Genomic DNA, 18,867 nt, shown 5'->3' with positions numbered 1-18,867 from the left:
AATTATAAAGGTTCGGTTCGAAACTTCAAGTCAATATATAATTTCAATTATTTATTATTGTTCGCGCACCAGAGTGGCTGGCTCAATTTTTAAAATAAATGGATTTTATATAATTTTACCCATGTATGGTTTTGTTCCTGACAACGATCTTAGTTCAGATGATCCTTTAACCTCTGCGGCAATGTTAAAATCTCCTAAATGAACATGCCCTAAATGCGTTTTTTTAAATTAAACAAAAAATCAAGGTAATAAGCGAAATAACATACATATAAATCCACTTTTATACATAATGACTAAATTATCCAATAAATATATGAAAATTTTCAAATACCGAAAACATCTTTTTCCTTATTTACTTACCTTGTTCATCCAATATAATATTGTCTGGCTTGACATCTCTGTTATAATTATAAAAAAAAAATATGATTATTTAATTGAAGTTTTAAATTATGATAAAAAATTGAGCCTTCCAGAAAGCCCATGTAAAAATTTGATAAAAAAAGAAGAAAGAGCGATGGATGAAACACAAGTTGTCGAACCGAACTAGTAAAGCGGATTGAATTGTTATAATATTTCGAATCGTAACTGAACCATGTTATTAGATTATTATGAGTCAATTAAAAAAATATATATTATGATTAATTTAAAAATCTGCTTATAAAAATCGGAACGAATCGATGTGAATTTATAAATTTGAAATAACCTATATAAATTTGTATAAAAAAACCCGTCACGGAACTAAATCGTTATAAAACATTTAAACTAAGAAAGTGGAAGTAACCCAACTGGTACACTTGAAATTACTGGAACCTTCGGAACCAGGAAATAAGAAACTTGAACCAGAACTTGGAAACTTATTTTAAAGTCTTTAGAAACTAGTACTCATAGTAAAATTTTCAGGGATTGGTTTTAGGTGTAAGTAATTTATTTATATTCTCCTCGGATTATAGAATATTTAGAACCAGAGCCTGAATATTTTTTAGTTTAGGTTCTAAATTCTGGTTATGCTCAAATGTTCGACACACTGATGTAAAGAAGAAGAAAAATCTGCCTGAATGAACAAATGCTTTAAGCTCATTTTATTAAAAAAACATATTGCTCATCAGTTCATGTGTTATAGGTCCAATTTAATTTTTTTTTGCGACATAATTAAACAAATGAATGAATTAGGGAACCAATAGATAGTCAAAAAAACGAAATGTTTATGATATAACAAATATCACATAAATGAACCTGTGAATTATCCTGTTTTTTTGCAAGTAATCCAATGCCAGCGACAATTCACATATATACAGTTTAACCAAGGGTTCCTCAAAATCGATATTATTTTGAATATGATACCTGAGGTCACCTCCCATCAACAAATCTACCACCATAAAAATGTCTTCTTGGTCTTCAAAAGTGTACCATAAATTGACCAGAAATGGATGCTCCAATTTTTTGAGGATATCTATTTCTTTTATAACGTTGGATAGGTAGGAATGTTTGAAGCACCGTTGTTTGCTCATGTACTTCATAGCGTACATTTTTTTGGTATCCACTTTTTGAACAATGCATACCTTTTTAAAATATTATAATTATCATTAGGGGAAACCGGAGATAGTGTTATCACAGAAATGTATTTTCTTATCAAATAATTTTAAAACTAATACCCATTGAGATTTGTAACCAAAAATGTATTTTAATATGATGACTAAATAGTTCTAAAAATGTTTGGTAAAAAATGGCTCGTGAAAATTTCCAAATTTACTAATATAATATACTAAAATTAATTTTTAATTAAATGCAAAGACCTGGAGCAGGTTTTGAGGTAACAGATTAAATCATGGGGAAATTTTTCATATATTATTTTTTTTTTATTTATTTTTTTTTATTATTTTTTTTTTATTTATTTTTTTTTAAACAGGTTTTGACCAAATGCGCATTAGTTAAACAATCATTTATTTTTAATAAAATAAATTCAACTATATTTGTAATAAGAATAGAAAAAGCCATGAGTTTATCTAGGGTCATGAATGACAATATGAAAATGGGTGACTTGTTTATTATATGCTAGTTTAAGCTCTACCAGGTACTATAAAATGGATGACCCTGGAACATTTAACATATTTAACAATGTCTTTAAAAAAATATATATTTAAACAATCTAATACTTTCTTTAAGAACACTACAATAATACGCAAGTTAAAATAAGATATAGAATTCTATAAATAAATAAATAAAATCTAGAGTTACCATAACACACACCGCGGAATGTTAAAAGGTACCCCGAGATATCCATTTTCTTAATTGTGATATTCAATCAGGAAAAATTGGAAATAATGGATTATCACATTTTATAAGAATATGTCTAAAACTGAACCATAAATTTTATTGATGACTTATTTTTTTCTGTTATAACTAATTTATGAGTTATCAAAAACATCGTCACTGTGAATAAATTTTTAGATTGTTATTTAAGTCTTTCTTGCGACAATGACTCGACCTAAATAGGTATTGGCTAAATCGTTCAAAATATTTTTTTTAATATAAAATTGGGAGGTTTGGGGGGATAAAAAATAAGTTAAAAGGTATATAATTTTAAAAAAATCTTTCGAGAGCCTGTACTAATGCAAGCCATCTTGTTGGATCCCTCCGAAGAAGTTTTAACCATTTGACTTTTGTCCTGAGAACATATCATTTTACTTAAAACTGCTACCCAGTTGAATTATCATAACAATTATTTCTATATATGTTGCATTGGAATATGGAATCCATAAGGATTTAGAATCTCTCAACTTTAAATAATTTACTGGGCAATTTTTAAATTCGAAATATCTGATTCAATCGGAAATGAATTCCTGCGTGTCTAGAGTAACACTGTAAATTTCAGATTTGCGGTTAACTTTTGAACTACTTTTAATTTATATTAATTTTTATAGATATTTTTTTATATAAATTGGCAAAATTTTAATAATATGAGTACTCACACATGCTGAAATATATCTCCGGTAAAATCAGATTTTTAAACTTACAATTGGCCGTTAGTAAATGATTAAAATTGAGATATTCCAAATCCCTATGAATTACATATCCTAATACGACATATATAAGTAATGTACCGTGACCTTTTCTTCCTGCCTTGTGAATTGTACGATACAAGCAAATGTTGATAATATAGAATATATTCAAATTTAATAATTCGCGCCTTATACACTACGGTTTTCCGAAATTAACGCTCATCAGCATGTTTTTATATTAGATAGTGAAAGGTTATATTTTAAAGGCTCTAACATAATTGGCAACTGTTGCAATATCTCTATTGCTCCAAGTCACATGATTTTTTAGAAGTTAATTTGATTCTGGTAATTAAAATAGCTCAGCATTAAGTTATTGGGAGAAGCGTATTAAATAGGAGGTTTACGTCAAATTGGAGGTTTGGAAATCTTAGTTTTATTCTATAGATAATAGATCAAGACTGATAATTTTATAAGAAGTTTTGGCTTTACTTACCCTTTGTCAAAAAAAAATCATTTGATAAAATTACCGAATAGCATTACAAGATATAAAATACGTAAGATATTGGCCATAATATCTTATTTTCGAATATTTATTATTATATGAATTAAGGAATGAATAAATTAAACTTTGATAACTTTTTTTATTTCCCTTTATTATACAATAAATTTTATTTTTTTAGTAATAATATCTATTATTTATAGACTTCAAATTATCTTTTAAATTTTTTTTTCTTTATGCGACTTTTATATTACTTTAATAAGTTTTTGTTTCATGAATACATAATTTATCCATAAAATATTATAATACTATAATTATTATCTAATATGCTATAATAGAAAAAAGGACCAGAAATAAATTATTCCATTTTAAATGATTAGGAAGAAAAAATTTAAAAAGTAATTATTTGTATTTTAAAAAGGGTCTTCTTTTTCTTTTCTTTAGATACTTTTTTAAAACTTGATATATGCGTTAATCCTTTCAGTTCATATTTGTTAGGGACTGGACAATTTATAAAAGGCTTTGTATGGTAAGTTATGTTAATTTATTTAATTGCAATCCTTTTTATTAGCATATGAATGATAAATAATTATATTGTCATAATAAAATAAAGAGATTTAGTCATTATTGACGGCCAAGAATTTTTGAATAATTTGAAATTATAACGAATGGCTTTAAAACCATATTTTGTTTTATTAAAAGGATCTCTAAATGAAGAATAAGATGCTCTATTTGCAATAGTTTAAAAAGGGACTTAGTTTCCTTTTCAATGTACATTTAAGTAAGCTCACAATTAATCGTCCCAAATATTTTACATGCCTTAAGTTCATCGTCAAATTTTATGTCCTCTGAAATATTAATAAACCTCAAAATTAATCTAATAAATACTCTCATTACCATTTTAAATCTCAAATTATCATTCCCCTATTGTGTGCATGCTGCCCTTTCCTTAAAGCCCGATGGTCTAAGCCTTGACTTTCCCATACCCCTCAGTTCAACTTTCCTATCCTCGGTCTCCAATATTTATTACACTTCTGACTCATATGCTATTGAATAATCTTATATCACAGCTAGCCGTAGACCACTGGAGCAGAAACGCCCTAAGCAGCTCATATCTTGCTGCTACAAAATAAAGAGATTGGAATTTACAATTGATATAGAATTTGGTTGATTTACACCCAAAAGTTGCTCAAAGTAAATCCCCACCGCCTTTTATCCACCTAATCAAACCAACAGTCATAGAATGGTAAATACGCCCCTTTATCAGACCCCTGCGGGAGGCCACCTAGGAAATAGAGGTTAAAAAGAATACCTCGTTCTAATATATATATCTCAAATGAAGAACTTATAATCGACATTGGTATTATACTGCAAAATTGAAACACCAAAAAACATATGTTCCCTGTATATTCTACAATTATATTGTCACTTTTCAAAAAATAGACTGTACAGGCATTATGACATTAATTTGATCAGCAATAGAATATTGAGCCAGAAATATTCTTTTTTCACTAGAACACTCTGACCTCTGCCCCGACAACGAAACCAAACCCGATTGGAAAAAATATATCTTGCTTGGGATTATATTTACTTAGATCGATTTTCCTGATCCTTTTCTACCAACTCCATCATGAGATCAGAAAAATTATAAACAAATAAATACTGCCATCTAAACAACCTATTGTTTATTTCGGTGATTTCCCACACCTGTGGTTCATTTGGATTTCAGACCTAAAATTATTCAAAAGGACATTAACGTGTAATCACAGGGGATCCGAATGAAGATTTTTACTTATGGCAAATCGAAATTTGTCGATTCAACTATATTCTAAACAGTTTTTGTTTTTTAACAGTTCTTTTAAAATATTGTTTTATTTTATATATTTTTTTAAAAATATGAATTCAGTATAAAATTAAAAATAAATAAATATAATTATATGTTTATTAAAATCTTAGAATTGCATTTATTCAAAAAATATATGAAAGGATATGTTAAATATTTTATATATTTTAGGAGGCGCGACCCAACTACTACATATATATATTTGAAACATGCTTACAATGAAAATTTTAAAAATTATAAAAACTTATAATGCGCATAAACATTTTTAAATTAAGTTATGACTTAAATATATCCAAAATATTTATATAATATTATTACCTTTCCAAAGGTTCCTTTTCCGATTGCCCTTAGGATTTGAAAGTCGCTGAAGGATACTAAAATAAATTATATAATTATTATATTTCTATTAATTAAATATCTATAAATAACTTAACGTAATATATTAGTAAAAATCTAGTAAAGGTCAACGATCCGGTTCCCACTGCAAGCATGGCTAGAATAGAATCATTCTGGGCTTATCTTTAGAATCGGTTCCGTAGTTTATTGGTTTTTGCAATTGGTCTTCTGTTTGATAGAAAGAAGAATTATATATTTAATTAAATATAAATAAGCCCGTGAGCTGCCATGCTACAGCCAGACTTTTTTGGCCATGCTGTAGTACAAATTTAAAAAAATTTAAGTAAGTTTATGGCGCCGGATAAGAAAATTATATTTTCGATATTTATTAATATTTTTTAAAATATTGGATCACTTTTTATTTATTCAAAAACGAATTTAAAACAAATGTGTATGCATATAAAAAAAACAAATCAGATTATAAAGAAATTTTAAAAAAATATAGTACACATATAAAAAAACAAATCATGGGTTATAAAGAAATTTAAAAAATAAATATAGTACATATACATATGAAAACAATTAAATAAGACTTAAGGTAAGATGGTAACTTGCATTATTATGGAACTCTTAATAGCAATGATCATAATGGCTTGTTTTAGATAGAAGGCTTTACTACGAATTTCATTTATTTCGCTTAATTTTCTACCTAATAATATGATAAATTTTAGGAATTCCTCACCAAAGTCACCAAGGGTATTGGTGACAAATAGGATGAATATTACATTTACCATGTCTGCATATTTATTTATTTTCAAGAGTTCGGCTGACAAATCGCAGATGTGTTTCTATTGGTTCGTACTGAAAGATTCATGCATGTGTATTCCCAAGCTGATAGACCAGAAGACAAAGGTATTAAACTAATGCCATCGGTATTTAGGATATTAGCCCTCTTCAGGATTTTTGAGATCAGGTTATTAATGTTTGACATTGAAAATCGGTCTTTGGTAAGCAGTGTAAAGTATGGTGTTCTTTGAAATAAGTAGGTAATATTTTGTAGGAAGCGATATTTACACTCAAGATGAAACGAAATAGCTTTACACAGTTCTTCATTAGTGAGAAAAAACGGAAATGTTTACTTAGATGGCTGACTACCATTTGTAGCCCGATTTAGAACTCATAGTAACTTTGGAAACACTATTTTATTAATTTATATTATTTTTGCAATTATAAAAAAGGAACCTGATTTTTAAAAAATGTTTAATCTATGAAAGATAAAATTGTGAAAAATTAGTTGTGTAATATGGAATTTGACATGTTAATAGATAAATACAGACGAAGAAGTTATATAACTTTTAAATCGCCTCAGTATTTGAATTTAATGTTAGCGACAGAATATGTAACCTAGAAACATACTAAGGAATCCATTTTTCTGAAATGGATAAATTTGTATATAATTTAAGGTCTAGGTGAATTATAACGGTGAAGGAAACAATAATATATGTATAAGTGCCAGGTTATGTGATTATGAACATCATCTTTGTTTTGGCATGGCTTACATATTCTTGTTATATCGGCAAAATTTAAAAAAATGAAATAGAATGATAAACCTTGATTGAAAAATTAAAGAAATTATAAAATATTGGATAAATTATTGTTACTCTAAGATTCAAGAATTCAGAATTTAAAGATTGTATTAATCCAGAAAACAGAAGTTATTCGTGGCAATAGACCAAACTATATATGTCTTGAATTTGGATTATAAAAATAACTGTTTTGGGCAGCGTTTTAATGTGATAATTATACAATATTTTGATAAACAAAGATTCCTACTCGGGTATCGTATTACGAGGGTCAGAAATGTTAATGGAACTAACAAAGGTCCAATTAATATAATGTTCAATAGAATGGAAAGACATCAGCTAAAATTATTTTATTTTGATTGGAGTTTAGGGAAAAATCTTAATTTCTTAAAATTATAAATACTGTCGATTTTTTATCATCTCAAAATAATGTAACATAAATATTCTGTTTCGTAGTAAACATCAAATAATTTGATCGCCAAGAATGAATTTAGTTTTATCATATATCACATAAAATATTTTTTAGGTATCAACCTCATTTTTATACTTTCTCTTTTACCTCATTGTTGCCTGTTATGGAGAGGGCCAATCAATGTTTATTTCAAATAAATTACATAGAGATAAACGAATAAACTTCGTCCAATTATCAGACTAAGCAAAACAAAATAATATTATGAATATATAGAACAAGGACGCTATTTATTATTTTATCTTATATTAGACTTTTGTTAAAGAGAAAAGGGAAAGTTTTAAAAGTCTCAGTTTTGAACAGCAGAATATTATATGTCCTAGATATAAACATACCTATTAGTGAGTGTATTTTTTTTGCAGCTGAACTCACTTGAAATTAAGAAGTCCGATAAATGAACTAATAAATTTTATTTTATAAACGGTTATTTCAAATAAATTATCAATTTTTTTGCTCAAAAATTAATAAAAGAAAATCAGAAAAGCCGCCTGCCGATAAAATAAAACGCCCGTCAATAATAAATTTTCACACGTGCAGATGTCCTAATTATAACTTGAAATGGATATTTTTTGTTAATCCAATCAAAAGCCATTCTAATTTTATTATAAATAATAAAAATTATGTTTAAAAATATTCATTCTTGAAGAGGGAAATATTTTTTGTAACTTCGATTTCAATTTTAACTTTGTTTTGACAATTTGCAAGAAAAAAATTAATTTTGAATTATTTTGTGGATGATATAACTTGTTTGTATATAATAAGGTTAATCAAATTAATATTTATATTTGTCTAAACCTTGGTTAAAAATATAACTCATAATCTATTATAACTGTCAATACATTTCCGGATACTAATGGATTCCTGGTGATTACTTTTCCTCACCTCCTACATTAGCGTAGCTAGTGTTCTCAGTCAGAAACCTTGATTTAGCTGATTTCTGGAAACGGCTGGATATAAATTTTAGCCAAAATGTTATCTATTTTTGACAAACAAGGTTTTGGTAATATTTTTTGAGTAAAATTTTAATTGAAGGTTTCCGACAACACTAGGCGTAGCCAAGCCCTGATAATACTAGTCCCTATAATACTAACATTACTAATAGCTTCTAAAAATATATGTAAAAAAATGATGACACAATATTAGATAATGTCTATTAAACTATTTAAACGTTAATTATTTAATAAAAAATTTTTATTTTGATCACAACAACATAAAAGTTTTAAAATAAAGGGCATGTTTTAAAAATATAATTCTGCAAATTCTGCCCTAAAATTACATATTATATGAAATGTAATGCTAATCCCTAAAAACTTAAATTTAAACCATTTGAAAATGAAATTATAAGATTTTCCCGCCTTCATTTCCATAAAAATATTTTTGATTTTTAATTCAAGATATAATGCCTTTGAATTATAATGAAGCCAGTGGTCATAATTTATTTTATTGTATGTTTATTCTTCATAAGATAAATTCAGCAAAAAAATTTAAAAGAAGAACTCTTTCCTTTTTCTTTATTCTTTCTTATATGTTTAAAAATGTATTCTAATAAATTATAATATTTTTTTATAAGAGTTAATTATTATTTTAGATATTGATCACAAGTATCGGTTAAAATTGAAAGTATCAGTGCATCTCTGAAAACAAATAAAAATTTACCCTCACCCCCCCCCTTTTAAATATGAATAAAACAAGTAATTATAAACAAAATATAAGTAGGGGAGACAGACCAGGGATGGTTGGGACACTTTTCGTTTAAACCTGAAAAATTTAATAATATTAGACTAATCCAAATAAACAAAACATTTTCTGAATCATAAAAGTTAGTTTATTTAATACAGTTAATATATATAAATATTACATTTTTAGAAAATTGAATCTAAATAATTATATTAATTAATTGATAATGTCATAATGCGCAGTAAATTAAATTGAATTATAGTTGTAAGAAATTTTAGGAATTTTTGCGAAAAAATTAAAATAATATATATTTTTTTAATAAGCAATAATTAATTGACCTAGCCTACAACTACCTTTATAAATATCATTCAGAATCATATTAATTTATGTTTTATGATTCTGAAAAATCGTTAGATTCAAAAGTAGGGTTTAAATTTTCCTAAAATTTATTTATTAATATTTTAAAAGATTTATTTATAAATCTAAACGATAAAGTTATGAAACTATTTTATATTCTTTTAGTATGCTAAAACACATTTTCCCCTCTGAAAATTAAAATACTAAATATTTTTCAAATATTTTTTAGCCAATAATGTATGATGTAATTATCTATATCAGACTAAAATTTCCAGTCTAACGTTCTCATGTAATCAAAGTGCCCCGGTTTCCTCTATTAAGTCAATAACTTTTCTCAATTATTCCTATATAGTTTAAATTTTTTAGAAAAGAGCAAAAACTAAGTAAATAGTGAAAAAGAAAAATTATTATCATGAAAACGGCCCTAAATACTTGTAAGAGGGGGGGGGGGTGCAAACATTTTAAAAAAACCCTGGAAGGCATCAACTAAGCCCATGGGCCTACTAGAATCGGTCTCCCCTATTATTTAATAAATTATTTTGGATCAAAAATGTTTAGAATTTTAACCTGGGAGACAAAAAATGATTTAATTTTTTAAATATTTAGCCTATATTAGAATAAATACCTTATATATATATATACTCTTAGGAATTAAGATCAACCTATATATGTGTTACATGTATCATTAAGCAATAGTGTAGTTCCTTATGTCGTATCTTATTAAATTGTTTGAAATTTATAGAGTAGGTACTCTATACATGCTGAAATATAAAGTATGATTTTAAAATAAAATATGTAATGTCTTATAAAATTGTCCGAAATGAAGGGGTAGATATTTTACACATTCTGGAATTTTAAAATTCGGTGCGCGTTTTTATTTAAATTTGAAAATCTCAACTAGCCGAAAATGTAGGCCAGTTTGAGTAAAATACTTATCCTGTATATTTCTAGCAATTCCATAAGATAAGATATTGCCTGATTAAGCACATGAAGATAACATATATACAATAATGACTCATTATTTAATTAAAATAAAATTTTAAAAGATTTAAACTTAAATCTCCAAAATTTTGATCTAGTAATTAAAATTTTAAAATGTCTATTTTAAGTCTTGATTGATAATCGTGATGATAAATTTTATTAAAATAGGTTCAAAGTCTCTTCGAGGTTTTGGGATATGGGTTAGATGGGTTCATCCCTACAAAATATAACTTTTCAATGTTACTCAAAACTTAACTGACCTCGAGAGTGATCATCTTATGGAGATTTCACTATAAAGGAATTTATATTTTAAGATATGGTTTTAGTTTCCAAGTGTTTATTTAAAAATTAGAAAAAATTATTTGTTTATATGATGTTAATCGATATTTTATATTTAAAAAAATTTAATTTAATAAAAAAAAGTTTAAAAAAATTAATGAAGATTTAGATGGTCCTTATGGACTATTTTTGTTTTAACGAAAGGATGTTTTTGAAGTAAATTGTTACCTTTTTATTTTTATTTTATAATAAACTTGCTTAGATGTTAAAATTCTATAATATTTATCTTTGGAGTAGAAAATATTTTAAATCCGTCATATAACTTTGTTTGACAAAATATATAGGGAAAATTTTCAGTAACATAATGTGTTAAAATATATTTTTAGAAATTATGCTAGTCAAATCATTTCAGGTCTATGTGAATGGGGAAACGGGGAGTGGGACAACCATTTTAAGCTCCCAAAAAGCTATTTTAAGGGTGGCCAAAAATTTAAACCTTTAACTATTTCTCAAAATTTAAAACCTGGAAATGATAAAGACCCATTTGTTCTTTATAATTATATTTAAATTTTATTTTTCTCTTGATTAGTTTTCAAAAAAATTCGCCAATAGAAAAAATTCTGCCGTTAAATTTAAATAACTCAATAATGGTATTTGTAACAAATCAGACTAAAACGGTACACACCATCACAAATCAAGCGCAATTCAATCAAGCGTATCAAATTTTTTCTAAAATAAAGTGGGGACAACTTTATGATATTTTTACTAGGCTAGACTAATTTTCTGAAAAACTAATAAAATAATTTTAAACATCATTAGCAAGAAGAAATATGTCACTATACTATTTCCAGTTTAAAAAAAATTAATTAAATTACAACTACTTTCCACCAAATTTTTAATTGACTCAATAAAGTATATTTTATAAGTTTATAAAAATATTTATATTTTATTAAAATGAAATTATGGATCACTAATAAAGCTGAGATAGTATTTTAGAAAAAAATTTATATAAATGAAAAAACTATTAGTAATAAATGAAACATCAATTTTTATGACTTAATTTCTTAATTATAAAATCGATAAAAATATATATTTTTATTATGATAAAAATTGCAGATTTAATAAAAAAAATAATAATAAGTTTTCAAATATACAGTGCTGAAAAATAAATATTTATAAGAGGCAAAGCTATATGGCGTCTAGAAAATTAATCCAAAAAACATATATTTTCAAAAGTAACGATGTTACTTTAAAAATGAAGTAACGAGTAATTAAGTATTACATTTTTAATTAGTAAATTATATAGTTTTTATGTTCACATTTAATATGGAATATCTTATTATAGCATATTTCCTATATACCTATAATATAAAATCTCAATAATTTTATAAATAAATTTTTTGCAGTGAAAAAAAAAATATTTAAAAAACATTAAATAGAAACATTTCCAAATCAAGTATAAATGAAGTTTATAGGGAACTATTTATTCCATTCCATCAAACAATATTATACTTTACATTTAAAAGGTTTACAAATTTATTAATAAGTCTCCCAAAATATTTTTTTTGAGGGGAAAGGAAGTAGAGAGTATTTTTCTTCAGTAACTATTACATTTAGGCATGGTTAGAAAAAACGGTGCTAATCGATTTATGAACGTCAAATTATATTTTACTTTTTAGGAGCATTTTAGATAATAAACAAATAAAAATTGTAGTATAATTATATAATTCATTCTCTGTAAAATTTTAATGATTTTATTTTCGTGACATTTCTTTGTTTTGAAATATAACTACAATGAAATTACTAAAAAAAATTGTCATTAAAAAAACAAACATGGTGAATGGCACGAATTAATTTTCTATTTATTCAAACTTTGATTCTGGAATTAGTTTAATTTAAACGAAAATTATTGGAAAGAGATGATATATTATTTTTATAGCGGTAGGAATAAATGCTTCATGTCCATAACAGTAATGATGGCTAGCGATTCGACTTAACAGTGACTCAAATAGAGTTTCCAGTAGAAAAAAAATCACTCTGACTTGATCCAACTCGCAAGTCTCCTGAGCTGATTAGCTCAGCTGCTCTCGAGTTGGCTTCGACTTAGCTTAACCGATTAATATCAGTACTCCCATTCTTCGTTTCTTCCTGATTGAATATTGCAATCAAAGAATGAATTAAGAAACCAATCCGGTTATGGCAAGTAACCAATAACGATTATATCCGTTCTTCAGTAAACACTAAGCAATCTTTTTAAACTGCAATTTACTATAAAAGTATATAAAATTCTTTATTATTTTTATATCATATGATTGGAATTGGTTTAATTTAATTTGTTAATATTTTGTAAAAAATAAATAACATACATCCTAAATTTATTGTAAAAAATAGCATTTTTAGAACTATTAATTCTATAAAAAAAAGAATCGGCTCTCAATCTTTTAATAATACTATAACAACCAAGCATGGTAAAGGCATGATAATATGGGCTAGGATTCGTTTATATGAAATGATTATGTTTATAAAATCTGCTAATTTAATAATAAAATTAAATGGTCAGTTATTAAATTCACGAAATTGTTATGATTTTAAAGAAGCCTTTAAAAGTTATTCAGAAATAAAAATTATATTAAGATTTTTTTTGAATGTGTAGATTTTTACAAATTCCTTGGAAGGGTGGGGGGGGGGGCAAAAAATTATTTGTAGGGTGGGGGGGGGGTATCCTTAAACTTATAGTTTGTCATATACATTACCGATTAATGGTAATATAACTTTAATCGCCAAATCATAAAAATGTTTAATCTAACAAGAGTATAGGAAGGTGCTTGTATTTTTCTTAAGGTCATACTAATTTATGTAACATTTGCTCTCTAAAAATTAGCACCATCATTTTCCTTTTAAAATCCCCAAAATTATTTTAACATAAAATTTAGTATAAAGTACGACTTTTTGGATAGCAAAATTTGGTAATAAAGTATTATATTAAAAAAAAATAAAACTAGAGTCTCGCTACTGTAGGCTCATACTCGGGTATAAGGAAAAATTCAGTATTTTAGGGCAAATTACGAAATCCGACCAAATCTCTTATTCTCCTAATGTTAAAAATAGAAGTTAAAGATCAACAGAGATACCGGTTGTAGAGGTCTGTAATGGGTATGTTTTTAACCTGTCCATCAATTGTTTTAAAAAAATTTCAACCCACATGCCCATGGCATTTTTTAAGAAACGCTCGCCTATTTATTTAGAATTTTGTTTAACCAGCCTGCCCATTTTGAATAATTATAAGATTGGTTAGTTTGCTATTTATTATTTTTATATACTTATAACATTTTTTTTATTTACAATGCCTATTCCATTTCATAATTATCCTTTTGTCCTCAAAGTTTATCATATTTATACAAAATAAAATGCTTTTAAGCCAATATCGAACCAACCCGTGTAGATTTTAGTCCAGTCTACGTATCTATATGATAAGGAATATTTTCCTCAAATTAAATTTTAACTTTCCAGATCTTCTAACACCCAATTGGACTCCAAGAATTATTCTTTATAGCAGTTTATAAAACATAAATAATTTGTTTCCCGTATTAGGTATCCATCAATTAGCGTATATAAATTCACCATAATCTATCCTATCAAATAAAAACCATTGAATCTCGGGAATCGTTAGATCAAACTATTAAGGAAATAAAATATAGCGAATATTCATATCCGAACATTTATATTAGATCCCATTATTTATATCTGTTAAAATTATTTTTCAAATAGTTAATAGATGATCTAAATTTGGGTTGCAACTACAGTAAAAATTTAGGGCTATTGGATATACTCTAGTATAAAAATAAAAGATATTATATAATATTGTATAAGCCTAAAATATTTGCACCCAAACTCCTTATACCAGTTAGAGTATTGTGACCAATTTTGATAGGTGAATAAGTGTAGGAAACGGTCATGGAGGGGTGGGGGTTAAATTGTGAATCACGAAGTCGTAAATCATCAAAATCTTAAAAAGTAGGTCGCGAATGATAATTAATGTATTATGAAAAAAGGATTATTTAATTTAGAGATAAATCTGAGAGCGAAATTTCTATCGTTCAAAGAAAATGATATTACAAATTATAAACTACTATCAATATGTAGAAGAATGCAAGATACATAAGTGGCATAAAACTTTAAATATCAAATCCTTTAAAAATTATTCATCTTAACTGAAATCGTCAGTTCCCCCAATTACAATTCTAATGAAAAAGAATTGGGGGCCCACTTTTTTAAGTTTTACTAACATTAAATTAAAGTATATTATTAATGATCATGCATAGTTAATTAAAAATATCATTTAAAAAGAAATAAGAATTTTTAAAAAAAATCGTGTCTTTTTTTAAAATATAAGTTTTTCATTTTCTGTTTTTTTTTATAAAAATGTAAAATCAAAGTTTTTATATCACTTCTCATCTCATAATCTATCTAATAGTTTATTTTAACATTTAACAAAAAAAAATCAATAGTATTGTTAAAAAAACTAAAGAAAAAAAAATTATAAAATTAAAATTAATTTGTTTTTGTGTAAAAATATAAAGTTAAGTAATAGAGTCTCATTTTTTTTGTTATAAAAATTAGGGACGTTATTTTTAACAAATAAATTTATATAATTCGAATAAAATAAAAGGAAGTTGAATCATGCATGAGACATATTTTTTTAGGTCTAAATCGATCAAAGATTTTTTTTTAAATACTCAAGCTCAAGTATGACTCCGATCGGATTTATTTTTATTGGACTGTTGAAAAAGCAAGAAATTTCAAAATCGAAAAGAAATTAATCTCCAAACAAACATAAGAAAAACAAAATGATTTTAAAAAAAATTCGAAGTCTCATTCCGATCAGGAATGAATTTAAAAATCAAGGCAGGAAGTAAGATTTGGATTTCTAAGTGGCCATTTAAAATTTCAGTTGTACCTGTGAAGGGTTTCAAAGAGAATATGAAAAGTGAAAAATGTTTAATGATCCATAATGTTATTTTTCAGCTTTATTTTAAAAAATTGCTTCGGTCAAGTATGCAAACTATTTTATAAGCCTATTCTGGATTTTTAATTTTTTTAATAATACCATTTTATCATTAACGGGTCTTGCCTTAAAATTATCATATTTTTAAGCGTGGTCCTTGACAAAAAATACACGATTAAAATTGGGGCCCAAGAGCTGAAAAATTAAATCCCGAGCCGTAAGATTATGTGAAAACCTAAATTCAACCAATACCGATGGGAAATGGGTTAATATTTTATAATTTATCATGAATTAACTTTAGATTATTAATAAAATTTATAGTAAAATATTTTATACACAGTCCTGAACATTTTTTAATCAAAATTTTATCTAACTACCCTCTTGGTCTTCCCCCCATTGGAAATTTTTTGCTATTACCTTTTTTTTTATTTCCAGGGTATTTCTCTCTAGGGAGTTTTACTTATAAACGGTTTTTTCTATTATCAAAACTTGTTATAAAACTATTTTAATCCTTATTTTCGGGGTAGGGCGCGTTTTAAGGATACTTTTACGTTATATCCGTTCTAATTTTATGATAAATATGTGTATATAATGCTTTTTATTAGTTGCAACACGGTGGTAATAGGATAAATCAATAGCGTAATTAAAATACTATTGAACCTCATGGTGGTACCCACTTAGTCAACATGCATATCCAATATCCATTTTATAATAGAAACATTTTATATTTTAGCAAGTAAGGAGATCCTAGCGTCATTGGCTTAGGGGATCTTAAGACTCATTTAAAGTGATATTTACAAAAACTTATCATTTTTCAAAGGGGGAATCCCCCAAGTTCCCAAACCCCCACCCGTCTATATCTATGTGTAATGAATTTATGCCACTTTCTCAATTAATATTACCCCTTCTTAAAATTTGCCATTTTTCTTTTTGTAATATTCTAAAAAAAAACTCCGCCTGCGGTTTCTTTGAACTTTTTCGTATTTTGAGAAAGCCCGTCTATAAGACGCGGTATCACGCGACACATTCCAATTAACCACTACAGAACCTGACATTTAACTTTCTCTATTAAGTATTGATAATCGTAACATCAGTGGTGTGGCATATCTCCTAAATTAACAGAGGGGAGTGACTAGTTTGAAAAATATGATTTATTTTATCCAAATAAAAAAAATACATTAGAATGAATTTTAGAGATTTATATTTATTTAAAATAATTGAAACCCTATAATTTTAAAAAAAATGGCGAAATATTGTTTATTAAATATATTTTGCCTAGTCACAAAAATTTATATGTCGATTTAAAGCCTTAGCAACTGCTTTTCTGAACAAAAATACACACTTTATGAATCTAATAAACAATTTATTGTAATATTACTAATAAATAATAATAGTATTATAAACACCCACAATATATTGAAATAAAGACTATATTATCAGAAAATAAATTACCTTCGTCGTCCCCACAGTATACACCCCCGCTGGCATTCGAATTTGTAGGAGACTTCGATTTATAGCAACAAACTAAGGATTTCAAATGTCCCATTATCATTTTGCTATCTACAGATTTATGTTTACTATATGATAATTCTGGGTTGAAATCGCTTAAGTCTCTATTTGGGAAAATTTGATAAACCAATTCTAGTAGCATAAGAATTTCATTCAAGCGTCATAATAATTAGTTAGCTTAAAGAAAACAGTAAAAAAAAAAGGAATTACCAGTTAAATGCATAATTTAAAGCAACAATTCAATCATTTTAAAGTATTTATCTATTTCGGTAGAATCCTAAAATTTACTTTCATTTAATTTACAATTTTTTTTTATCTGAATAAGGTTTTTCTTTTAAAATATTAACAAATCAACAATAATATTTATAAATTTAATTTATGAATTTCAGTAAAAGAAATTAAAAGATTGATAACATTATTTAGAATTTAATAAAAATTATAATGTTAGGTTAATTAACATTATTAGTTGAATTTTATTAAATAACATATTTTTTTTTCATTTTTAGAAGAATATTTTATTTTATTTTAATTATTAAAATTAAAAATGAATGGTAAAAAATTGCTCAAAATTTCTCTTTTCCGACTCATTGCGACATTGAAAGTGCGGAAAAATAATATGTGAATTCAAAATCAATAATTATTATAATAGAAAATTTATCAATAATAAGTAATAAAAAAATGAAGAGCATCATATTTTATTGAAAGAAAATCAATAAATCAATAATAAAAAAATAAAAAATCTTAAAACTTTATATTTTATAAAATTTTATGATAATCGTTAAAAGATATGCACAAAGTCCCTCTTGCCCACACTGCATTTTAAAATTACTATTATTTTTCATTCCTTTCTTTTGTAAAGGATCTTACATTCTATCGAATGACTTCTTGAAAAAATAAAATAAATAAATTTCTTTGTTCTCGAAACTCATCCACGAAAAAAAAACAATTAAAAATTTATTAATTCTATTGATATTTTCATTTAAAGATTATCCATTTTTCAAATATGACCCATTAAAATTAAAATCTAAAATTAATCAAATTTTAATTGACAAAAAAATATAATAATTTTATTTTTAAAAAATTAACAGGAAATGATTCTAAAACAAATAATTTGATTATGAAATAATAAATAGTATATAAATAAAATAATTAAAATATGGCTAAAAATAATGCCTTTTGTAACAAACTACAACTACAAATGTCTTTCACGCAGAGACTTAGGACGGAACTTTGAACTAGAGATTGCTGGAAACGGAACCGTCCCCATCTTATATAGTGTTGGCGCATTTTGGTTTTATTATCTACCAACAACTCTAGGTAAAACGGCAAA

General features: G+C 25.9%; 1 protein-coding gene and 1 long non-coding RNA gene across 2 annotated transcripts in view; one reads left to right on the top strand and one right to left on the bottom strand.

Moving 5' to 3' along the window:
• LOC135927617 (serine/threonine-protein kinase 32A-like) overlaps positions 1 to 17,745 on the bottom strand; it is a 36,130-nt gene extending 18,385 nt beyond the window's left edge. Inside the window, exons 1-5 of the mRNA XM_065463724.1 lie at positions 17,481 to 17,745; positions 5,660 to 5,715; positions 1,234 to 1,559; positions 361 to 398; positions 120 to 209 (exon numbers count right to left, since the gene is read on the bottom strand). Of these exons, the coding sequence (XP_065319796.1) occupies positions 120 to 209; positions 361 to 398; positions 1,234 to 1,559; positions 5,660 to 5,715; positions 17,481 to 17,679 (709 nt within the window). The 5' untranslated portion in view covers positions 17,680 to 17,745. The remainder of the gene's footprint in view (positions 1 to 119; positions 210 to 360; positions 399 to 1,233; positions 1,560 to 5,659; positions 5,716 to 17,480) is intronic.
• On the top strand, positions 3,947 to 8,271 carry LOC135927618 (uncharacterized). Its single transcript, XR_010572125.1, has 3 exons — positions 3,947 to 4,027; positions 6,497 to 6,589; positions 8,201 to 8,271. It is a non-coding gene; the product is annotated as an uncharacterized LOC135927618 (long non-coding RNA).
• Positions 17,746 to 18,867: the final 1,122 nt, after the last annotated feature.

Source organism: Gordionus sp. m RMFG-2023, chromosome 3 (genome assembly GCF_954871325.1).
Source record: "Gordionus sp. m RMFG-2023 chromosome 3, tfGorSpeb1-WG-v2, whole genome shotgun sequence".
NCBI classification, from domain to species: domain Eukaryota; kingdom Metazoa; phylum Nematomorpha; class Gordioida; order Chordodea; family Parachordodidae; genus Gordionus; species Gordionus sp. m RMFG-2023.
The sequence above is the reverse complement of the archived record's forward strand: the minus strand, read 5'-3'. Positions and strand labels throughout refer to the sequence as shown.